Below are 26,151 nucleotides of genomic sequence, written 5' to 3' on the forward strand. Positions count from 1 at the left end.
AAAGCCCAGCTATTTTTTTTTTAAAATATATTTTATTGATTTTTTACAGAGAGGAAGGGAGAGGGATAGAGAGTTAGAAACATCGATGAGAGAGAAACATCGATCAGCTGCCTCCTGCACACTCCCTACTGGGTATGTGCCCGCAACCAAGGTACGTGCCCTTGACCGGAATCGAACCTGGGACCCTTGAGTCCGCAGGCCAATGCTCTATCCACTGAGCCAAACTGGTTAGGGCATCAAAGCCCAGCTATTATTTACTAGTTATGGAACTTGGACTTAACCTGTCTTTCCCTCATTTCCTCATATATAAAACAAGGATAACAATATGTTCCTTGGAATTTTCCTGGCAAATAGTAAGCACTATGTGAACCTTCACTATATTCAGATGAAACACAATGACTATATTCCTTCCCTTTGCTGATGAGAAATCATATTCTATTCTTAAAGGAATAACCAAATATATAGTGAATTCTCTGCATGTTCCTTTATTTTAAATTCTGTTCATGAAGAAAAAAAAGGAAAATATTTTAAAGTACTACATTATACCATTTTAATCATATGTCTATCAAAAGTTGAAAAGATATTTAATGAGCAGACTATTTTAGCATCTCGGGTACTTCTTGTCAATCATTATAAAAATGACGTGGAAATCACTAACATTCACCACTTTTAGATATGCATATGCAAACCACTGATTTAGCTATGCTGTAGGGAGACTGATGATGTAAATATGAAATAGCAATTTCTTCCCAATAATTCCACAATACTCACCTCTTAGAAGTAGTTTATTATGCAAGGGATTAGAATCATAGTTATTGAAATAAAACCTTGCATCTCTTTATCAGCAGCCATTCAAAATATGGGAAAGCAAACAGGTACCAACTGTTAGCATACCTGATGGAAGCTCTTAATCTCTCTTTAAAAGCTCTGCTGTGTACATAAAAAATCAGGAATTCACAATTTGACTGGCAGTTTCTTTATAAAAGAATAATCTTTTTTTTATTAGGATAACAAAAATGTTTTTACTTTCTGTTTTACCCACAAAGATAAACTTGAGGAAAAGCAGTGCTAAAATGAAAATGAAATGGTTTAGATTCTCTACTTTTCATTATTTAAATGGAAAAAAAGAAGTTGTGAGGGAAACTGATTAAAGAGTCTTTTTTTAAAAATAGAGTAATTGCTAAAAGTTCATTACCAGGCACTGTCCTTGTTGGGCGTAATTTCTGTAGTGAAAAGGAGAAAATGAGCCATTAAAAGGTTATTCAGTGGATCATAGTATAAAGCAGGCCAGTTTTCTCATAGCCAATTTTAAATTACTTTATTAGAGCATCTATACACATTCAATAAAAATTATAGTGGTGTTTGACTATGAAAACAATCATTTTAGTCTCTAGACTATAGAATCTGGCTGCAGTGGGCGCATAATGTCTCTCCCCAAAGATGTCCACATTCTAATCCCTAAAACTTGTGAATCTTACTTTACATAACAAAAGGAACTTTTGACCATATCATTAATTGAAATATCTTGAGATATAAAGAATATCCTAGATTATTTTCCATTGGAGGGATCCCATGAAATCATAAGGGCTCTGATAAGATTGAAGCAGGAGACTGTCAGGGTAGAAGATGACTTGAAGATGTACTATCCTGATTTCAAAGGTGGTGAAAGGGGCCATGAGCCAAAGAATATAGGTGGCCTCTAGAAGCTGGAAAAGCAAGGCAACAGATTCTCCCCTACAGGCTCCAGAAAGAATGCAGCCTATAGATACTTAAATTGATTTTAGCCCATTGATTTTGAGGCTTGATCCCCAGTGTGGGGCATGCAGGAGGCAGTCGATCAATGATTCTCTTTCATCATTGAAGTTCCTATCTCTCTCTCCCTCTCCCTTCTACTCTGAAATCAATAAAAAATATATATTTTTTTAAAAGAGGATAAGTAATATAATCCAATTTATGTTTTTAAAAACCATGCAGGCTTGCCTGGCAGGCGTGACTCAGTGGTGGAGCATGGACCGATGAACTAAGAGATCAGGATCAATCCCAGGTCAGGGCACAGGCCCGGGTTGCAGGATTTATCCTCAGTGGGGGGCATGTAGGAGGCAACCAATCAATGATTCTCTTTCATCAGTGATGTTTCTATCTCTCTCTCCCTCTCCTTTCCTCTCTGAAATCAATAAAAATATATTAAAAAATAAATAAAATGATGCAGACTTAATCTGAGAAAGACAAATATCACATGATCTCATTTATTTGTGGAATCTAATGAGCAGAATGAATTGACCAATAAAATAAGACCCGAAGCATGGATACATGGAACAGACTGACATACCTCAATGTGGGGTTGGGGGGATGAGAAGGGATAAACCAAAGAACTTATATACTTACTAGAGGCCTGGTGCACAAAATTTGTGCACTCGGGTGGGGAGGGGCCTCAGCCCAACCTGCGCCCTCTCGCATTCCGAGAGCCCTCGGGGGATGTCTGACTGACGGCTTAGGCCCGTCAGCTGGACATCCTTAGAACTGCTGTGGAGGCAGGATAGGCTCCCACAACCACTGCTGCGCTTGCCAGCATGTGCCCGGCTTCTGGTGAGCAGCGCTCTCCCTGTGGTAGCACACTGACTACCAGGGGGCAGATTTTATGTTGAGCGTCTGCCCCCTGGTGGTCAGTGCGCGTCATAGCGACCAATAATTCCACCGTTGTGCTGAAACCAGCTCTCTGACATCCCCTGAGGGTTCTCAGATTGAGAGAGGGCACAGGCCAGGCCAAGGGACCCCACTGGTGCACGATCAGGGTCGGGGAGGGATGTGGGAGGTTGGCCAGTGGGGAGGGGCTGTGGGAGGGTTCCAGAGTGTGTCTGGCCCATCTCGCTCACTCCCAATCAGCTGGATTCCAGGAGCAAGCTAACCTACCAGTAGAAGCATCTGCCCCCTGGTGGTCAGTGCACATCATAGTGACTGGTCGACCGGTCGACTGTCTGTCCCCTGGTGATCAGTGCACATCATAGTGAGCAGTTGAATGGCCTTAGCATATCATTAGCATATTACGCTTTGATTGGTTGAATGGCCAACTGGACGACCAGACACTTAGCATATTAGGCTTTTATTATATAGGATAGGCACAGCCCATGGACATGGGCAATAGCATAGTGAAGAAAAGGAGGAGGGGTGTAGGGAGGGGTTGGGAGGATTGGAGTAAAGGGGAGAAGAGAGATATCTGCAATACTATCAACAATAAAAAGTATAGTTAAAAAGTTATGCAGGCTTGATGTATGGATGTGTGTATGGAGGGATATGAAGCAGGTGAAGGACTTTGTCAGAGAGGAAGTGGGGAAACTAGTTAAGCAACTACTGCAACTTTAGAGACAAAATATAAAAATGGCATGGACCAGGTGGTGGCAGTAGTACATCGGCGACATGCTTTTCAGGACTGGTCCACAATAAACATGATAGACAGGTTATACGGGCATAAAAGAGAAAGCCGGGTCACATATGACTTCCAGGTGGATGATAGGAACAGTTGTGACCCTTAATGAGAAGGGGAAGGCAAAGAGAAAGATTTAGGCAATGATCAAGTCCAGCTTTTGACATATTAATTTTGATATCTTTGAGCAATCTAAGGGGAAACGTTAAAGAGACTATATATATATATATATATATATATATATATATGTATATGTATATGTATATGTATATGTATGTATATATATTATTTTGGAGCTCAGAACAAAGATCTGGTAAGGACCACAAGTTTGAAAGTCATCAGACAGAGATGAAACTCAAACTGCCTAAGGCCAGAGGGTTCAGAGTAAGCAAAAAAAAAAAAAAAAAAAGAGGGACAAGGATAGAATCTGAGAATCTCAACTATCTGGTGATTGAGAAAATGGAGAACTAGCAAAAGATACAGAGAAGTGTTATCTATGAAATAGATTTCTTTGTTATTTTCCTTTACAATAAGGTACTATTGGAACATCTCAATTTCTTCTGGAATAAGGAAGATCATAAACTGAAAACTTAAATATGGCCAATATTTTTCTCATATATTATTCCTGAGAACAAAAGTTCTATATAAACATAATAAATTATTCACAGAAAACCTGAACTTTAATAATATATATATATATAAACTAATAAAAGTATCAGATGACACATAAATGTTTTTAAATTTTATATAAACAAGATGCATTCCAATGGTGGAAAATTCACAAAGTAATTTTGCTTTATCTGCAAATATTAATTTATTTAATATTTGAAATATTTAAAAAATAATTATAATTGTATTCATGTGTAATAAACTTATAAAATTACATTAAAATTGTTTTTAGATTATGTAATTATTTCTTGGGGAAAAACAAGTCCTGTAAAACTTCAGCAAACCAGGCAAATGGAGGATGGGTTAGAAAATAGTACCTTATATACACCTGAAACTATTACAAAATAATATTGAATGTAAACTGCAATTCTCCAGTAATTGATCACTGATAGTAGAAAGATAACATTTTTAATTTTTTTTTCAAAAAAGGAAAAATGAATAAGGACTATAACTCAGACTCAGAAATCAGGATCTCCAAATCCCCAAAGATATGGCATGTGTGGCAAAAAAAATCTTACCATACCACATGGAGTAATTGGAAGTCTGAGCCAGATTTAGCCTGCAGGAGGTACTGCCTCACAAATCATCTTCTCCCCATTTTCTTTCAATAACCAATTCATGGAGCCACTGGTGGGTACGAGCCATATCCTGGCAGATCTTCAATATCTAGCAAGAATCTTAGATGGACAAAAACAGACAAACAAAAAACCTTTCACCTTTAGGAGATCGAAATTGCCACAGTTAAGTTCCTTCAGAAAAAAAAAATCATTTTCTATAGAACATGAGTAATACAAGAAATACAAACAAGACAGTAGCAACATATTTCCAAGGAGAATAGACTTTATCAAAGAAATACTCTGGAGGCAACAGTTCTTTGCTTAGATTTGCTGAGATGAGTGCCTGATATTGCTTGAGCTTCACATAATTTTATCTGTCTTCCCCAGATGAACTGAAATGATATACCAGAGGAAGCTGTATGCAATGCCTCAAGTGCTTGAGAACTTGGGTTAAATAATGATTACAAGTAGTATAGAATTAGATGGTTATTACTGGGGACTACCCATGCACTTGAGAAAGACAGTGGAAGGTTAACATCAATTTATTACTGTAGTTGGCAGAATATTAACCTCCCCCCACAGATGCCCACATCCTAGTCCCCAGAAACTGTGAATATAATAGGTTGCATGGCAAAGAGGGACTAAGTTTGCAGATGTTCTAAGGTTGCTAATTAGCTGACCTTAAAGACGAGAATATCCTGGATTATCAGGATGGGTCCACTGTATTCATAAGGTCCTTGACAGTGGAAGAGGGCAGCAGTAGAGGAGAGTCAGAGGGAGATGTGAGTGCAGAAGGCACAGAGGAATGCAACCTTGCTAGCTTTGGAGATGAAAAAAATGGGCCATGAGTCAATATATGTGGGGAGCCTCTAGTAACTAAGAACAAGGAAATGGATTCTCCCTGAGAGCCTGCAGAAATTAACACAGCCCTGCTGACCCGATTGTAGCCTAGGGAGACCCATGTCAAGCTTCTGAACGACAGTGCTATAAAAGAATTGTTTTAATGTATCTTCTTTATTGAAAGTATTACAGATGTCCCCTTTTCTTGCCATTGACCCCCATCTATCCCACACCCGCCTCTCTCAGGCCTTCACCCCACTATTGTCTCTGTCCATGGGCTACACATATATGCATTTAAGTTATTTGGTTAATCTCTCCCCACCCACACCACAACCCCTACCTGCCTTCTGAAATTCCTCAGTCTGTTCCATGCTTCTATGTCTCTGGGTCTATTTTGTTCATAAATTTATTTTGTTCATTAGATTCCACATATGAGTGAGATCATGTGATACTTGTCTTTCTCTGACTGGCTTATTTCACTTAGCATAATACTCTCCAGGACCCTCCAGGCTGTTTCAAATGGTAAGAGAACCCATATAACTTAATAAAAGGAAGACAGACAATCAAATTAAAAAATGGGCAAAGGCCCAGCAGGCATGGCTTACTGGTTGAGCATCAACCTATGAACCAGGAGGACATGGTTCGATTCCCAGTCAGGGCACATGCCCAGATTGAGGGCTGGATCCCCGGTGTGGGGTATGCAGGAGGCAGCCGACTAATGATTCTCTCTCATCATTGATGTTTCTATCTCTCCCCCTCTCCCTTCTTCTCTGAAATCAATAAAAATATATTTGTATGGGCAAAGGAACTAAATAGACACTTCTCCAAAGCGGACATACAGAAGGCCAAGAGACAAAAGAAAAAGTGCTCAAACTCACTAATCATTAGAGAGATGCAAATCAAAAATGACAATGAGGTATCTATCACCATACACATATCAGTATGGCTATCATCAACAAATCAACAAACAACAAGTGTTGGTTAGAATGTGGAGAAAAGGGAACCCTAGTACACGGCTGGTGGGGAGGTAGACTGGTGCAGCCACTGTGGAAAACAGTATGAAGTTTCCTTACAAAATTAAAAATGGAACTGCCATTTGGCCTGGTGATCCCACTTCTATAAGATAATTTTTTATTGCTTTAAACCACTGCTTGTGGGAATTCATTACAATAGCAATAAAAACTAATACAATTACCAAATTTAAGGTGAAGTGTGAAATCCAGAAAGCCTTCTTGTCAGTAACTTAAAACAATTTCATCTCCTAGAAAACAGAAGGTAAAAAAATCCTGAGGGTCAGGTCCAGAGCTTAATTACAAGGTTAGGAGTCCTGGGGACAATTGGATTCATCCTAAAAGTTTCATACATAAAAGTAAGGGGCCCAATTGGGAAAATGTGGAGCTCTGGAGATTTGGGAAATGAACATCGGGTCACTCAACAATGTTGATCATCAGGTTCCCCTGGACTCTATAGACCTACACAAGTGACACACGATCCATTAGAGATTGGTGATTCCTGCTTCCTCCCTGCTTGAGGACAATTCAGATGACAATTCTTTGCAAGAGGACAAGAGGCCCACTCAGGATTTGCTACCATATCCTCTCTTGCCTAAGAGACCAATAACGAGGTATAAGTAATAACTGGCTGGGGAGCTGCTGAGCCTGACAAGAGCGGAAAGGCACAATGGCCCATAGGACGTAACTAACATTGCCAGCAGGGTCAGTACAGTAGCTTTGGGACTGAGTCTAAGGATGCTGGGTCAACAGGGAATGGGACATAAAGTTAGGTAACTGAGAGTTCATTGACACAGAGACCTCTGTGTGGCAAGATATCACTTTTCTCCCTTAAAATCTACCCCTAAACCCCTTACTGATAGCCAATCCAATAATCAGGGTTAAGTTAATGATCCAGACATGGAGCTGTTAAAATTACCAAGAAAAAAAAAGACACTACTCTCTGAAGGAAGTGGACTTAGCCAATAATACTAGCAAGAGTTGGAAAAGCATGTAGGGCAGTGGTTCTCAATCTTCCTAGTGCCGCGACCCTTTAATACAGTTCCTCATGTTGTGGTGACCCCCAACCATAAAATTATTTTCATTGCTACTTCTTAACTGTAATTTTGCTAGTTATGGATCATAATGTAAATATCTGATATGCAGGATGTATTTTCATTGTTACAAGTTGAACATAATTAAAGCATAGTGATTAATCAAAAAAACAATATGTAATTATATATGTGTTTTCCGATGGTCTTAGGCGACCCCTGTGAAAGGGGTCGCGACCCACAGGTTGAGAACCGCTGATGTAGGGGAATAGATTCCAAGGGTGCTGGATTAGGATGGCCAAGGATATAAAGTTGCATAAGGGAGGGGTTTTTTATATGGGTGCACCCTTCGTGATAAAAGAGTTATTATCACCCTGGTGAGGACCCCAGGAAAGATGCAGTAGTACTGCTTGGACCAACTTGCAAACTTGGCATGCCTATAACACCCCTTACTAGATGATATAGAACTGCCAGAAATGTAATAGAAAAGGGTAAAAGAAAAGCTGTGTTTTATGCCTAGTAAAGGGGGAGAAGGGCGGATTTCTGCCTTTGTGTTCATTTTCTTTCACGGACACCTGTGTTAGTTGGCTAGAGCTGCCATAACAAAATTCCCCAGACTGGGCATCTTAAACAACCAAATTTATTTTCTCGCACTTATGGAAGTTGGAAGTCCATGAACAAGGTGAGGGAGGACTGGTTTCTCCAGAGGCCTCTCTCCTTGGCCTGCAATAGCCACCTTCTTGCTGTGTTGTCACTTTTGTGTGCCTGTTCTCCTAGTGTCTCTTCCTCTTCTCATAAGGACATCAACCCTATTGGATTAGAGTCCCACCCTCATAACCTCATGTAATTTTACCTCCTTAACGGCCTATCTTACAATACAGTTACACTAAGGTTCAGGGCCTCAACATATGAATTTTGGGGACACAATTTAGTCTGTAACTCCTTGAAACCAAATATACGATTGGTCAAATGTATAAATATAGTGTAAGATAATGAGGGATTTTAAAATTTTACCAAAACAACTGGTTACTTGGAGGAGGGAAAGACAGGGTGTAAATACTGCTTCATTACCCCTGGGCTCTCTGGAAAATAGGGCTCACCAGACTGCCTGGCATCTCTGAAAGTCCACCCCAGCTTCCCAGTAGCCCAGCCTCAGTGTGGAACTCTGTCACAACTGAATTACAGTTCAACTTCTCCCTCTGCTCAATCCAGGCTCCCTTCCTCCCGTCCAGGTGTTATTCCCAAGAGCACTCCCTAATAACCACTTGCATGTAAATCTTCTCTGTCTCAGTTTCCTGAAGTGCCAAGTTCTGGTCGGAGTTCTGGTTAGGAACTGATGAGGATCTGATGTTTATTGTCTTGTTACATCCATATTTATACCAGCCGATTTTAATCCTGTCAATTTCTATTACAAAGGTTAGGGCGTTTCTTATCTCCATTCCAGGGAGTAAAGATTATGTAGCTTAACTACCCGCCTGGCACTTAATTAAGGGGTTGTATCCCCTCCCTAACCTCAGGGAAAGATCCCCACCTGGGGAAACAACCTTTCTCGGAGAGGTGACCTTGGTTAAAACACATAGTGCTAAGGGGAGCAAACATATTAAGAACAGTATGCCATATACGCCAGGTCCCTTGAAACATATGCTGTGCAGATGTTTCTTCTCTGCAGCGACTGTGTCAAGCAGCAAGGATGGACCGGCTCCCGGCACTGAAGCCAATCTCTGACACGCAGATACTTCATCCTGCCTCGATCCAGCCTAATTCCCATGATGTGACCCAACTGTCTGCCTGTAACAATAAATCTATTCCAGCTGATTCTGCATAGTTCTAACCCAGTGGTTCTCAACCTTCCTAATGCCGCGACCCTTTAATACAGTTCCTCATGTTGGGGTGACCCCCAATTTCATTGTTACAAATTGAACATAATTAAAGCATAGTGATTAATCACAAAAACAATATGTAATTATATATGTGTTTTCCGATGGTCTTAGGCGACCCCTGTGAAAAGGTCGTTCGACCCCCAAAGGGGTCACGACCCACAGGTTGAGAACCGCTGTTCTAACCCAATGCTATGACCAGGCTAACTCACCTGCTCCTCCCCAAGAAACTGCAAATCCAGTCCTCCAGAGCAGAACATATTGAAAATTTGCCTTTCTGATGTTTACTTATTTGCTTTATTAATAACTTCCCATCTGTAAAAATGCTGAGTCTTTCATTGATGACAAGAAAACTCTGTAATGTCATAATAATTATTTGGAAGATGACAGCTATATACAATGAGTGAGAAGCAGTCAATAGTTAAGCAACCAGAAAATATCCTTAGAGCTATTTTTGAATAGTCTTTAAAAATATGCACTTTAACTTTTTGTCACAACTAAAGATATTTAAATGGTATTTTCAGATTCATAAGACATTATACCCTTTATTTTGATTAAGGATCTCTATTCCAGCTTTTTTAGTCATTCCATTGAATTATTATTGTTAATACTAGAGGCCTGGTGCATGAATTCATGCACAGGTGTGGTCCTTCGGGGTGGCCTGCCAGGTGACCTGGCGCTGCCCGCTCACCTGCTCCACCATCCCGCTGTGTCCTGCTCTCGTCGGGGCCCATGGGGACCAGCAGCGCCTACACTGCCACCCTCTGCCAGCACCTTAGCACCTTGTCGCCAACGCCCACCATGTTCCTCACCGCCCCCTAGTTGTCAGTACACGTCTTAGCAAGCAGTCGAACTCCCAGTCAAACTCCCCATTAAGGGGACAATTTGCATATTAGGCTTTTATTATATAGGATTATACAATATTCAGTTAAATGATAAACCATAAAATACATATGCACAAAAATCTTAAGTATATAATTATAATTATTCCTTGATTATTAAAACATTATCTAACTTCATCCAAAATAAGAGTATGCATCTAAGGTATCATAAAATACAAAAGTTGAAAGTGGAGAAAAACAAAACTCAGGTTTACTATATTCTGTAAGTACTCCCAAATATAGCTTTCAGTGTATGAGGTAGTAAAAACATAAAATCTATGATTAAACACTTTTAAACTTTGATCTGACTCATCTTTTCCCTATTCCTTTACAAAGCCTTGCAGTTTGAAATTCTAAAATTACAAAATATATTATGACCCACTTCACTTGATAATATTATCACAATTTTCAGTGTGCAAAAATTCATATCCCACTAATTTCAAGTAACTGGCTTGGGTATGAAGAAGTCCCTGTTTAGAGAAAAATTCACAAAACAGATGTTTCTCCATGTTCTTAGAATAAAAAGTCTGACTTTAAAATACAACAATAACAACACAGTTATACTAAAAAATTAATGAATTCTCAATTTTGAAATGTAAATGTGTAATGAATTTCAGGGCACTGATTTTTCAGCCAGGAGAAATCAAGAGTTAAATTTCAAAAGGCTAGATTGCCTCTGACACTTGAGGGGTTGGGGGGAGGGAAAACATCAGCTGCTTAGAAATGCAGGGCACTACAGCTGAAAATAATACCTTTCCTGTTCTCTCTTGAAATGGTTTCCTATCGAAGCAGATTCTGCATCAATCACACAATAGCCAGAATGGTACAGGCTTATACTTTATAATACAGTAACTGCATTCAAAAAGCATAGAAAAAATGACTTTTATAGTAGAGAATGCTGTAACTAAAAGTTTAAAACAAATCACTAAACTACACTAATTTGTAAGCTTTGCATTTTAAGGAACTCACTGTCAGCTAAGAGCAGAGCTTGCAATCAACTGTCTTCTTGAGCACAACAGGATTTTCAAGAAAAGAAACCCACAGAAATAGTCTCTTCAATTAACTCTGTGCAAGAAATGCCCAAGCAATGCCCTGAGGGAACCGAAGGCAAAAATCAGGCCAAATATGACATTTAACTATCAATCTTACCAAGGCCAGTGATTGTTAATCAGCCTGGGGGAAATCAGTAGTACACATGATAGTGGTGATTTTTTATAAGCACAGCCTACTATTTTAAATGGAGGGATATAACTACTTTGCAGAATATCTAGAAGAGCCATGTCTTCATTTTTTACAGGTCACTAATTATGAACAAGCTTAAAATAGCCTATCAGTCCAAAAATAAATTATACCAGAGAGAGCCCTCAGTATGGGCATTTCAATTAAAAAACAACAACAACAAATTATAAACCATAACTTTTTTCCTAAGAAAGAAAATCTTATATAATAAAAGCCTAAATTTTTTACTGAAATTTATCACCCAATTTGCACTTCAAATATACACTATTTGAGATAAGTTTCATCGATGGCACTATGTGAGCTAGCTAACTTGCATGTTTTAATCACATTAAGTACAAACACACAAATATATGAATGTAATTAATAATAAAATAGGAATATATACAAATACTTATTTTTACATCCATTTCACATTTGATTCCAAACTCAGCCACCAGTAACTATATGGGAGTTATTTAAACTTCATGAGTTTCAGATTTCTCATCTACCTCATTCAAAGATTAGACTATGGTATAATGTATTTAAAACTCCTATTATACCCTAACCAGTTTGGCTCAGTGGATAGAGCATCAGCCCGTGGACTGAAGGGTCCCAGATTTGATTCTAGTCAAGGGCATGTACCTAGGCTCAATCCCAACCCTGGTTGGGGCACATTCAGGAGGCAAACAATCGATGTTTCTCTCTCACATCAATGTTTCTTTCTCTCTGTCTCTCCCCTTCTTTCCACTCTCTCTAAAAATCAATGGGAAAAATTGCACTCATATGTGGAATCTAAGTAAAAAAGTAAAATGATGAACCAAGTGGATCCAGAGACATGGAAGCAGAAACTCAGAGGAAAGGCGGGGATGGATGGAAGGTGATCAACCAAAGACCGTGTATGCATATATTCATAACCCATGAACACAGACAATGGGGTGCTGAAGGCCTGGGGCAGGGGGGCAGGGTGGGGGGGCTGGAGGGGGCTAATGGCGGGGGGGGGGGAGGAACATATGTAATACTTTCAACAATAAAGAATTATTAAAACAAATAAATAAAATAAAAAATAAAAATCAATGGGAATATATCCTTGGGTGAAGATTAACAAAAATAAATAAATAAAACTCCTAATACAAGGTGTGACATATAGTAAGCACATGATATACGGCAATTATTTTATGAAAAAGTACTATACCTTTGTTTATTTGTCAGTAATTAAAAAGGTAGAGGATCCAAGTTACTTGAATTTGGTTTGTGGATATATTTTATTATCCACCCTTGAATATAGCTATTTTTGATGCACTGAAAGCTCACTTTTACAAAGGAGAAAAGACCTAACTAATAGAGCAGGAGGGAGGAGGGATGTTCTTCGGAATATACAAGTGTATATTCCGGGCTTCAAGTGTCCACATCACTGTAGTGCAGGTAAAATAAACTGCACAGGTATCGCTATTATGCAGCTAGAAACATTTCTCTTCTTTCAACTAAGAAAATAATAGAAGAAAACAGAAGTTATGTGAGTTTCTAAAGGTAATGTAAACTGGTGAATATAAGCATGAAGGTATCACAAGAGATATTTAAAAACAAAATGAGCCCTAGCCGGTTTGGCTCACTGGATAGAGTGTCGGCCTGGGGACTGAAGAGTCCCGGGTTCGATTCTGGTCAAGGGCATGTACCTTGGTTGTGGGCACATCCCCAGTAGGGGGTGTGCAGGAGGCAGCTGATCGATGCTTCTCTCTCATTGATGTTTCTAACTCTCTATCCCTCTCCCTTCCTCTCTGTAAAAAATCAATAAAATATATTTTAAAAAATAATAAAATGATAAAAATAAATAAAAACAAAATGAATGTTAGGTGAGAGATCACATGTCCTGCTGTCAACACTAAATCAGTCAGCTTTAAGGGAAGGGGGAAAGCCATCCAATTCCTGGAGCTTACCCTAAAGTGCAGCTACTACCCATGAGATCCACTCTATGAATATACATACATAAATGCTGACTTGTATATAGAGAATATGTATATACTCTAAAATATATATTCATATATATATTGACTCTATTTAAGCATGTGTATATGTGCATGTTTGTGTATATATAACTAGAGGCCCAGTGCACAAATTCATGAACCAGTGGGGTCCCTCGGCCTGGCCTGCAGGATTGGGCTGAAACCGGCTCTCCAACATTCCCTGAGTGGTCCTGGGTTGCAAGAGGGCATAGGCCAGGCCAAGGACCCCCACCGGTGCACGATTGGGGCCGGGGAGGGTCGCAGGAGGTTGGGCAGCCAGGGAGGGACCTCGGGAGGGCTCCAGGGCATGTCTGGACTGTCTTGTTCAGTCCCAATCTGCCAAACCCCAGCAGCAAGCTAACCTACCAGTTGGAGCATCTTCCCCCTGGTGGTCAGTGCACATCATAGCAAGTGGTTGAGCGGCCTTAGCATACCATTAACTTTGATTGGTTGAACAGACGACTGAAAGACTGGACACTTAGCATATTAGGCTTTTATTATATAGGATTGCCTAAGGAGGTCTTCCATAAGTTACATAATAACATCATCTCTCTGAAGACTAGGGTTTAGAAAATTCCCATTCTTTTTTTTTTCAGTTTTGTGATTGATTTCTAGTTTCATACTAGAAAATATGGAAAATATGCTTGATATGCTTTCCATCTTCTTAAATTTACTGAGACTTATTTTGTGTTCTAACGTGGTCTATTCTAGAAAATGTTCTATGTGCACTTGAATAGAATGTATATTATGGTTCTTTGAGGGAAATGATCTGAAGATATCAATTAAATCCATCTGGTCTAATGTGTCTTTTTAAAATATATATATACACTAGAAGCCTGGTGTACAAAATTCATGGATGGTGGGGTGGGGGGGGGTCCCTCAACCCATCCTGCACCCTCTCCAATCCAGGACCCCTCGGGGGATGTCCAACTGCCTTTCGCAATCCGGGACTGCTGGCAACTAACCACTCACCTGCCTGCCTGCCTGATCACCCCTAACCACCTCTGCCTGCCTGTCTGATCGCCCCTAACTGCTTCCCTACTGGCCTAAATTGCCCCTAACTGCTTCCCTGCTGGCCTGATTGCCCCAACCGCCTCTGCCTCACCCCGCACCCAGGACCCAGGATTCCCTCCTCCGGCCAGTCACAGGCACCCAGGACCCCAGCCGGCTTCACCTGGGCCGGCTGCAGCCACAGGGGACCGTGGGTGGGCGGCTTCGCCTGGGCCACAGCTGCAGGCGCCCAGAACCGTGGGGCAGACGGCTTGTCCATCTCCTGGGCCGCAGCCTGGCTGGTCCCCATTCCTCTCTCACAAGCTCATTTGTGTCTGGCTGGTCCCCATTCATCTCTCGCGAGCTCATTTGTGCCTGGCTGGTCCCCATTCCTCTCTCCCCAGTGTTGAGTGTCTGAGCTGTTACAACATGATGGCGTGTGGGGGTGATGACCATTTGCATATTAGCTCTTTATTATATAGGATTTTTTATTGATTTCAGAGAGGAAGGGAGAGGGAGAGGGAGGGAGTAATGGAGGGAAAGAGGGAGGAAAGGAAGGAGGGAGAGAGAGAGAGAGAGAGAGAGAGAGAGAGAGAGAGAGAGAGACATCAATGGTGAGAGAGAATCATTGATCGGCTGCCTCCTGCACGCCCCTCACTGGGGATGGAATCTGAAACCTGGGCATGTGCCCTTAGGGGATATTGAGCCCTGACCTCATGGTTTATAAATCTACCTCAACCACTGAGCCATGCAGGCCAGGCTAATGTAAAAAAAAGCAAAAAAAAAAAAAACCACCACATTTAAATTGTTCATTTTTTAACATAACTGACAACTCACTAGTTGATCCCTTAACTCTCTAAGCTTATACAAAACCCTTTATTCCTAACCACTTCTCCACTTTCTTCCTTAATCCTTCTATGAATAAGGAGGTCATGGTTCAATTCCAGATCAGGGCACATGTCCGGGTAGTGGGCTCGATCCCCAGTAGGGGGACATGCAAGAGGCAGCCGATTAATCATTCTCTCTCATCGTTATTTCCCTTCCTATCCCTTCTTCCCTAAAATCAATAAAAATATATATTTTAAATGAAAGTGAATAATAAGACAAGGGAGAATTATAATAATGGTATAGTAGTATAATAAACCATGAAAAACAAGAAACAAGTTCAGAATCAGGATAAATATTTTTAAAAATTCATAATCTTGATAATAACTTCACCAATTCTGAGATACTGAGGTAAGACTGATAACTCCAAAACCACATATCATTTAAGTCCTTTCCCAGTTTACTGTGTGTATATGCTCAAGGAGACTTGCTTAGCAAAGTCAATATTATATAAGTACTCTTACAAATGTATCTCTAAGTTATTTCATTTGGATGGATTTTTTACATGCAGCTATTTTTCAATTAGCCTCAAAATGGCAGGGTATTGAGACTACTCTTGCTTCTTGATACAAAAATAAGATGTATACATATATTTGAACACACACATATGTAAATATACTAATGACCATTCTGTTTAGTGTACCCTAATATTCTTTTGGAACTCTTAAATGAGGGTGTTCCAGCTCCCCACCACTAGCCTCATCATTAAGGAGCAAAAGGAGAAACTCCAGGATTAGGTGGATCGAGAGGAGGCTAGCCTGAGACAAGAACAGTTACATGTGCATACAAGATGCAGTATCAAATAACATTTTCATGCACATATTAATATTACAAATACTGTTCAAAAATACACCACTGGAGTTATTTTCTGCTACACTGACACACTGGAATATTTGTTCCAGAAAAAAAAATTACTTGCTCTCTTTTACTTTCTAGCCCCTTACTCTGTTCTAAGACTTAATGCCAGTTTTATTATGAGCTACAATTGCAAAAAAGCTAGACATTTTTAAGAAGATAAAGGAAACTCTCCATGAACTCTCCCTCTACTCCAGGTATAAAAATGCAATCATATTTTTTCATTCTTGATGTTACTTACATTTCCTCTATGTAACAGCCCACTTTTCTAAGGGTTTATTAGATGTAGATATAAAGGGAGAGAGAGGTTAACATTTCTGCCTGTGGTCACAGCAGAACAAGAAGAAAACCCCAACTTTCCCAACAGTTTTCAACCATATCAAGCTGCCTTGCACAAGAATAAAAAAACAATAATAAAAGCACAGCCCTAAGTGGATGGCTAAGTTGGTTGAAGTGTCAGCCCATACACCGAAGGTTGCAGGTTGTATTCCTGGTCAGGGCACATACCCAGTTTGTGGTTCGATCCTCAGTCTGGGAGCCTACAGGAAGCAACCGATCAATGTTTCTCTCTCACATCGATGTTTCTCTCTTTCTCCCTTCTTCTCTCTCTAAAATCAAGAAACATATCCTTGGGTGAGGATTAAAAATGATAACAATGAAATAATGAAAGCACGTAACTCTCTTTTCACACAAGTAGTTCATTCATCTCACTATTTTTACATTTGCAAAAAGCAACATGATGTTTTAAGTTATTCTAGACCCATAGTCCACTGCTTTGAAGTCATAGGCACTCTAAAAACGCTATGAAGTGTCTGACTTTAACTCCAAAAGCAGCTGCTATGAAGGTTCAAAGTTTCCCAAGTTTGCCAAGAATTGGGGAGGGCTCAGTAATCCCTAGAAATGTTACAGACAACAGTCTTATCTTCTGGTGAGCAGGTCAGTTGGCTTCAAATTGAACACACACAAACCCAGAACTTTGGTGGACATAAATATTTGGGCAACTTCCAGATATCACACCGTGATATCAATTTTTCAGACTTACAGACTTTTGGGGGGGTTTGCATAGGTTAAAGGACAGATACACCTTTCTAGTTATGGTAAACTTTGGAGAAACTGCTAAGACTATTAAACACACATTCCAGCATTATTGTTCTTTCTGTGGCACCATGCTCACAGCTGAGATCCATTCGGTAGGTAGCAATATCCTTTCCTCCTTCTTTACCTATGTTATGCCAACCCTCTCTCAAGGCTCAACCCGTGATGTACCAGTTTTTTCAAGTTTCCTCCAACAATGACACCAAATATAATTGTTCTCTTTTGTTTAGGCACAAACATTTGTAGATTTCTCTTATTTACTTTGTTTTTACATTTGGCTTTATCTCCTCAATTAGAGTTCATCGCCTTACTACATAGCTATCACAGGTGTTATCCATACAGGTATACATTAATATGTTGACTGAGTTACCAGAATTCAGCCTAACTGCCCAGAATCTGTATAGTATTCCCACGGGCCATAATTCCTGAAAAGTAGCATACTTTTTACAGATCTTCCGATCTGTCTCAGGATAGTATGAGAACCTCTTCTTCCATAGTAGCAAATCTACCTGAGGTGAGGCAGGGACCCAATTCTCAGCTCCACACAGAAATAACAGAGAGCATGCTCTGAAGCTTATTCTGTGAGATCTCTCCTAATGTACCTAAACCACACAATTAACTAGCAGGAAGGATTAGCTGGTCCACAGGGATCACATGCTCTACTTAAGAGAGTTCCTATATCCCCTCATCTTTCCTTTCCAAGAGACCAGAAAAATCTCCCTGAAGATGTCCTTCAGTCAAACAGCATTTTTCTTTCTTCCTCAGTTTGAGGCACAGGAGAAAAGTTCTAATTACTTCAGAAAAATAAATTACAGTTTTGGCATTATTTAAAGGGCAGATACGTATCTCCAGGAGCATTTTCAGGCTAGCATCTTTCTAACTCACCTCTATGAGAGATCAGCTACCTTCTGTGCTGTCCTTAAGGACTCTGGGAGGCCTAGCTATGAACCAACCCTGCCTCTTTCAGACAGTCATGTATCCCTTTCCACAGAATCACTCAATTATTTTCATTCCTCCCATTCTCATTATAACAAAATAAGTAATGAAATATGCTACTTGCAGCTATAGTAACATGTCACATACTTGACTCCATCTGTCAACCACAAAACAGTCCTTAGTATACTTTTGACTACGAATGGCAAGAAACTTGTGTCTCCTATTTTATAAGAGGTTGTAGAGGTAGCACACTAAAAAAAATGTTATATCATAAAGCATATAAAGTCCTACCTTTGCTCCTACCAAAATATCTTTAACTGACAAATTTATTGTAAATGTCCAATAGATAAAAAATTGTTCCTAATATTTAAATCCTCTTCTATGACTGTCAATTCCTGTCAACTGTATGATTTGGATTATAAAATCTAAATCATCTTTAAAGTGTTATTAAAACTAAGATTAGAAATGTCACAATATCTTGCAAAAGCAGTAGGAAGCCAAAGAGCTTAACTGGGATCAATACAAGGTAGTATAGTTAAGAAAGAAAATAAAATCGTACTGGTATAAAACAGACAGTAACTTAGTACATACCCCAATAATGCAGCATGAAGGAATTTAGCAAGTTAGCAAAAACATATCCACCCAATGAAAGTGCCTAGACTCTGGGAAAAGGTGTGACATTTTTTTCTGTAAAGAAATCTCACAAACAGCATAGGACCACCACCTGACTGGCATAATATAAAGCCATTATGTCTTAAATTAGTAGGATGATTTACTGACACTTTAAAGTCTCTTCTCATTTATAACTTCATGGTTTTACAGGGCCAAACGTTTATTAATTGAATTTGGAAATAAAAATAGGATACAGTTTTCTATGAATGAAATCATTTATTCAGTCTTCTCTAAGTAATATATTTACATTGACAGTCACTGAAGCAAAGAAATGAAGTTTCATTTTTGTGGGACTCCAGTTATTAATAGCAATTACAATGAAGCTAAAAATGTTCACCTATTCATACTTAAAGCACATTAAATATAACACTTTGCTTGTCCTTCCACAATAGCCAGAAAGAAGAGTAAGGTCCTCCTCAATTTAACTGGGAACTGACAGCATATTCCTTTAGTTTACTGCAGCTGTGGAGAGCACCAGCTCTATAGCTCAGTTCCAGGACTAGGCAGATATGGCTATCTAGCTGTTTGCCTATGAGGGTTGCAAGGCTGCAAAGCCCAACTCTTTCAAGACTCTTCCCAGAGCATGAGGACCAGGGCAGACAACGTGAGTGACGAATCACCTCTATAGCTGGGAAGCAAACCAAGACAGTTTCTAACACTGTCTTAATCACATAAAATGACCCCATAATATTCATGCTGTTAGTCACATGCCCATGAGCCCTATCCCAATCACATTAAAACAGTAAGATTTAAAAGAATACAGATCACATTTTTTTCAGAAAAGTTTGCACATACCCTGCTTCCTCAAAAGGCTTAAGGTGATTCACCTTATAAAATAAACACTAAAATAATTTTCCCTGGCTGGTGTGGCTCTGTTGGTTGAGTGTCATACTATCACTAAAAGATCACCAGTTTGATTCCTGGTAAGGGCATATACCTGGTTGTGGGTTTGATCCCTGGTCAAGAGTTTGATTCCCAGTCAAAGGCGCTTACCTGGGTTGCAGGGTTGACCCCAGCCCCTGGTCTGGGCGCATGTGGGAGGCAACCAATGGATATGTCTCTCTCACATCATGTTTCTCCCTCACTCCCTTCCACTTTCTCTGTAAATCAATGGGGGAAAAATATACTTGGGTGAGGATTAACAAAAATAAAATAAATAAAAAATATAATAAAATACTTAATAGCTTTCCCCATGTAAGACATACAGGACATGAGCAAGTCATAATGTATAAAATAATCTTCCCATTTGGCATGTGAATTCTCAGTCATATGACCAGCAAGGACAACCCTGAATGGATAAAAAGAATCCCAAGATACAAAGGACTGCCCACTGTTCCTTGTGATGGTAGCTAAGGTGGCAATGATATAAGAGTTTGTGTGTTTGTGTGTGTGTGGTGGGGGGGGGAGGGAGCTTGTGCATGCAGGGACAGTGGGAAGAGAGAAGATTAGAACTGATTGTATTTGATAAAGATTCAGATTTATTTTTTTTTTCAGCAACATTTATTAAAGTCATCTTCTCCTCTCCTTCCACAGGCTGACACCCTAAATATGTGTTCAATCAAAAGCAATATCTGACCACAGGGTCTCTCCAAACTCAAACTGGGCAAAAATCATAACTCAGTGCACTTGGGATACCATTGCTGTGAGGATGGCAACATCCTGAGACTGATGTAATATTCAACTGACCTTCCAGAGTATTCTTATCATTTTAGGTCCATCTGTCCATCTACATTCAATCAACTGACAGTCTGAAATATCTTCCAGATACTTCCCTTTTCCAACTTATCTCTGGTTATCAATTCCACTGAGCCTTTTCTAACCAGCTACTGCCTGGGTGTCAGTTGTATGATATTGATATAACTTGAATTGAGTGAATATAGCTTGCTAATTTGTCATACACATGTGTTTGATAAATTTATTTATTGCTTCCAGTGCATCCTGGAAGTTATTTAGGGAGAGTGCATTAACTATTTCAAGACACCACATCATGGGTTGATTTGGCTCCCTTAAAAACTATTAAGATATTTGTCCTGGCCGGGTGGCTCAGTTGGTTGTAGCATCATCCCATACACCAAAAGGTAGAGGGTTCGATTCCCAGTCAGCACACATACCTACGTTGTGGGTTCAATGCCTGGTCGGGGAGCAAACAGAAGGCAACCGATCTACATTTCTTTCTTTCTCTTTCTCCTTCTTCTCTCTCTTTCTCTCTCCCGCCACTCTTCCTTTCTCTTTAAAATCAATAAATATATTCTCTGGTGAGGATTTTTTAAAAAAATCAAAATTATTCAGACATAAACTTTATTTTTTTTTCATTTGCAGTCGGGATTTGTCCTGTGTTAATACAGCTATAATATTTTTTATTAGCCTCCTTGGAAACTAAGGTTATGATGGGCCAAATGTAAAAATACAGTCTGTTGCAATGGGGCAATATTTCCTGTTTTAACAAGACAACTGAGAAGTTTACAGGAGATACGATTCTCAACATTGTCATTACCAACAGTATCTCTAGAAAACACAGTTAAACAGCCCAAACAATTTACTATCACAGAATGACTTACAAATAAAATTCCCCAAACTAGAAAAATGCTTTGGATCACTCAGCTCTAGGTATTTCCACAAGTATACACATTACCTAGGGTTTACATTGTGATCCTTGATGCTATGTTTAATCAGTTACCCTAAACCTTACGGGATGGGAGTGCAACAAAATTAATAATGCCACAAATGGATACCAGTTGATGTTCATCTACTGACTTTTGGTTTTCAGTGATGCTTAATTGAGTAAAAATAAATTTAAGATAAAATTTTAAAATTTTAAGAGTATTTTGAAGAAAAAGTGTGAATACAAATAACTTTTTAAAACTCATTAATAAAATGGATTTTAAAACTTCAAAAATATAGATATCTCCAAATGTATATTATCCATCAAAATAGGTGACATAGTTGCCTAAGGAAGTACACATTTTTTTTATTTTTTGATGCTGCTGTATTATGAAGAATTTTTTTCACAGTCATTCTTTCAGAAGTGTTTTCAAATAATTTATATTACTGTAATGCCATCTCTGATATGGAATATGTAAGGGACATACAGGGAAATTTTCATTTTTAAAATATTTTAATGACATTAGAATTACCGACAGAGGGTAGACAGGCAGATATAAATTAAAGGATAATCTCCCTTACTCAACTCCCACACATACACAAATTTCAGCAGTTATGGAGTTAGTTGGCTGAGCAATACCCCAAGATAAATGGCAATTAGTTCCTAGGTCTATAGCAGAAACTTTTACACTTAAGTACTGCACATGGGTGCCAAGCTGATTAAGCACAAAAGGAAGGAGATTATAGTAACTTTAGACAACATAATCCATATATTAAAACAAATATTCTCAATTACAAAAAAAATCTGAATTTCATACTCGGTTTTCCAGCCAAGTAGTAGAAGAGTGAAGGGGTTGACTAGCTACTTCAAAAAAGAAAGGTTACAATCATGTAAATAATATTAGGCTGCAATGAAGTGATTTTTTGAGTTGCCTATAACACAATTTTTATTTCCTCTTGAACCTAGCTAAGAAAACAGTATTAATAAAGAATACTAATTTGTGTGCAGTATGAATGGTCTTACCTCTGGAAATATAGGCAAGTAAAGGGATATAGACTTCTATGCTAGCAAAGTTCCCATTTGGTCTTTGAAGTCTCCACTTATAATTGCCCTGCTTTAAAATATGTACATATCATTTCCAATTCTCTTCATGTAAAATGTTCAAAACACACTTTATAATCTTACACTAACTCATGTCTATCTCTTTTACAACTTATCAATGTTTTATAACTAAACAAAAATAAAGTGTTCTTTTCCCCATAAATTCTTCTACAAATAAAAATAAAACTAATACTTTAGGCTAAGAAAGGTCATGGTTTACAAAGTCAAAGCAATGAAATTTGAAGTATACACTTGTGGTTCTCAGATTTCAGCGGGCAGCGGAATCACGACCTGAGTAAGGAATGCTGGGTCACACCCTCTGCGTTTCTGATTTAGAAAGTCCAGGACACTGAGATTTCCCAGGTGAGGATGATGCTGAAGTTTAGGGGTTTCCACTTTGAGAACCTAATTTCTGTGATATGTAAGACATATTTGAAAAGTTATATATAAGTATATTTTTTCACCCACCTCATAGCTGTGACATTTATAACCAGGGATGTTGATTACTTTTCACACAAAGCTGATTCTATTCTTAGCTAAGTTACTAATAACCACATCAATATTAAAATAAAACAAACCAAAAAACACCACCGCATCCATCACAAGACCAGTTCAGCAGCAGAACTATCTCCTTCCTTATTGTTAAGCAACATGGGCATAAGAATACTCAAATGCAATTTTCTTATTGTCTTCATTCTTATATCTTACCCTTTTCCACTACCCAACATGAGACCTTCCAGGACAAATAATCTGAATTACAAAAAGTAACAGGAAATTGGAACTATGTCTTTCTAATCCAGACAGTTCCAGCCGTATTACTCCTCCCCGCCCCCACCAGCCCCAATCTTTCTCACTTACTATTATTCCCTATATACACACACACACAATAAAAAAATAAAAACTCCTTTTGTTGGGATGATCTGAGCCAGTGGAAGAGAAATAAAGACTTGGACATGGGATGAAAGGAATTCAAACTCTCCCACACTAAGGAACAGCTCCTTGAGAAGGCTCTAACTCCAGCAGTCCTCCATCCCTAGAATCTTGGACACTCTCAGCTGCTCCAGACACCAGAGTGTGGCTGAAGGCAAAAGAGCACTAAATGAACTGCTGCTCTGCTTGAGGCCACACCTCCTACCATAAGCCAAGAGGTAAGATGTGCCTGGAGTCTCAGCATCTCTCTCATACATACACACACACCACCACCATCATCATAATCACCATCAAGCAAGCTCTCTTCCATTTAGGAAAGAGGGAGTGGGAAGAGAGGGGACATTTAAGAGGCTTAGAGTTGAGGAGGGCTGTTCCGGCCACCTCCCAGCACTGCTCAGCCCTGGGCAGTACACAATGAAGATGGTAAAGGTCTGATCTCCCTCATACTTTCTCAAACACCTACCCAGGGCACACTCAGTGGTTTCTCAGAGTTTGAGGACACAACGTCCTCTTGTACCCACACCCACTCCTCAGTCCTCAGTCAGGCCTAGGGTCTGCAGGGAAAGGTCAGACATTTCCACAGACACTTATGCCCTTTGCGGGGTGTGGAGGGTGGGGGGTGGGGGGTGGCGGGTGGGGGCATTCATTGACCTAGCACTGCAGTGCAAGAATCCAAACCCCAGAGTGAGACAGTGGGCACTGGGCTGGATTTCCAACACGCAGTCTCTGGATATTGGCGGGAGGGGAACTGTGGGTGGTTTGGCCTGCTGCCCCTCAGGGGCTGTTCTCCCAACCTCCCCCCGCCCCCATACCTGGAGATCACAGAAGTTATTTTTCCTTTGTGGCACTGCCTGCTTGTCCCAGGAGATGACCACTTCTGCCAGAGCGAGGGGCTGTGAGTGTATCTTTCTGTCCTGAAAGCCAAGGGTGCCAACTGCTGACAGGCAAGGGAACCTGGATTTGCTCTTGAGGACTTAAAAACCTCCTCATCAACAAGCTCGCCCTTCTCCCCAGTCCTTATCCGCCCAGACCTGGGTTGTTCAGAGAACTGAGGCTGTGTTCTAGTTGCAGTGAGCTGGTGTCCTGCCCCGGAGCCCAGATGCGCGGACTTGGCGGTCCGTTCATTCATGCATTTGCTCATCCATTCACACAAACATGTCCCTTAATTGTGTCTGGCACCGAGAATCTTGCCTGCTATTTCCTCCTCCCCAAGTCAGTGCTCCAGGCAATGGCTGGTGCATAATGCAACTCAACTGTCACCCCACTTCCTAAACTGGAAAATCAAGTCTTGTAGGCATATTCTCTCTCTCTCTCTCTCTCTCTCTCTCTCTCTCTCTCTCTCACACACACACACACACACACACACACACACGTGGGGAGGAGAAGGGGAGCGGAAAGGGATGGGGATCTCACTGGGGTCACATTCGAAGCCTCCATTTGGGGGAAATCGCGGCACTGCCGAGGCGGCAAGCGAGGTCCAATCTTTATTAAATTAAAGACGGCTAGAGCGCGGGTCCCCAGCAGGCATCAATCAAGCGCACAGCCCCTGGTTCGCAGGAGTGCGATGCTGCGGGCTCCACTCAACTCGGAACAGGAGCCGAGGTGCCGTGGCCGCGGCTCGCAGCCCAATCCGCAGCGCGCTCGCCGCCTCCTCGTCGCTCCCAATACCGTGATGAAGTGTAAATCAAATGCCACGCCGGGAGGGGCCCCGGAACGCGCGAGTCGTGCATTTTCGCTCCCCAGCCTCTCTTGCCCTAAGAACCACAAGGTCACGATAACGTCGCGATTTCACTCACCGTACACTCCTTGGCCGGAGATCCCCTCCAGGAGGACTGTCAGCAGCCACACGAGACCGTACACTAAATCCATCTTCACGTGAACATGAACATATCCAGCCCAGGGGGGAAGCAGCGGGACCTTCCGGAGGCCGGCGGCCGGGCGAGTGCGCTCCTTTCGCTCCCGGGCTGCGCCGACGTGCCCGGGGACCGGTCGCCCACGGCAGCGCCGTCCGTCTGTCCTTCCCCGGCGGCGGCCGTGAGCGGAGCGCAGCAGCCCCACACACCCCACACTCATGCACGCACAGACAGAGACACACACTCCCACAGCACAATAACCTGACACACACTCACATGCACGCCTCTCTCACGCGGGGCGCCTGGGAAAATCGCAGGCGCCGGGGAGGAGCGGGGGGCGTGCAGGGCAGAGGAGCCGGAGGCGAAGTGTTCTCCGGGGGAGCGGGCTCGGTCTCCGCAGCCGCGGCGGCGCGCTGGGCGGGCGGCGGGCGCGGGCCAGGGGCCGGGTGCGGAGCGCTGCGAGCCTGGCGCGGGCGGCCAAGGAACAGGAAGTGGCTTCTGACTCGGGGCACCGAGCAGAGGTTTCGTCGCCTGGGTTCGTCTTTACAAAGTAAGTCGCGAAGGTCCCCGGAGGAGCATCAAGCAGCGGCAGCGGCCCGCCCGCCCGCAGTCCGGAGCCCCCAGCCCTGCTGTCTTGCCTTCCCCCATTCCATCAGTTGCCATTGCAACGCCAATCCGCTCCCCCGTTCAGGCTCGCATCGCTGAGCTGGGAGAGGAGGAAGAGGAGG

The 26,151-nt window shown here is 41.0% G+C and overlaps 1 protein-coding gene across 1 annotated transcript in view; it reads right to left on the reverse strand.

Annotated features, from left to right (window-relative positions):
• Positions 1-25,791, reverse strand: part of MDGA2 (MAM domain containing glycosylphosphatidylinositol anchor 2) — a 905,340-nt gene extending 879,549 nt beyond the window's left edge. The window contains exon 1 of the mRNA XM_006090751.3: positions 25,367-25,791. Within this exon, the coding sequence (XP_006090813.1) occupies positions 25,367-25,643 (277 nt within the window). The 5' untranslated portion in view covers positions 25,644-25,791. The remainder of the gene's footprint in view (positions 1-25,366) is intronic.
• Between the last annotated feature and the right edge of the window lie 360 nt (positions 25,792-26,151).

This window comes from Myotis lucifugus, unplaced genomic scaffold (genome assembly GCF_000147115.1).
Source record: "Myotis lucifugus unplaced genomic scaffold, Myoluc2.0 scaffold_81, whole genome shotgun sequence".
NCBI classification, from domain to species: domain Eukaryota; kingdom Metazoa; phylum Chordata; class Mammalia; order Chiroptera; family Vespertilionidae; genus Myotis; species Myotis lucifugus.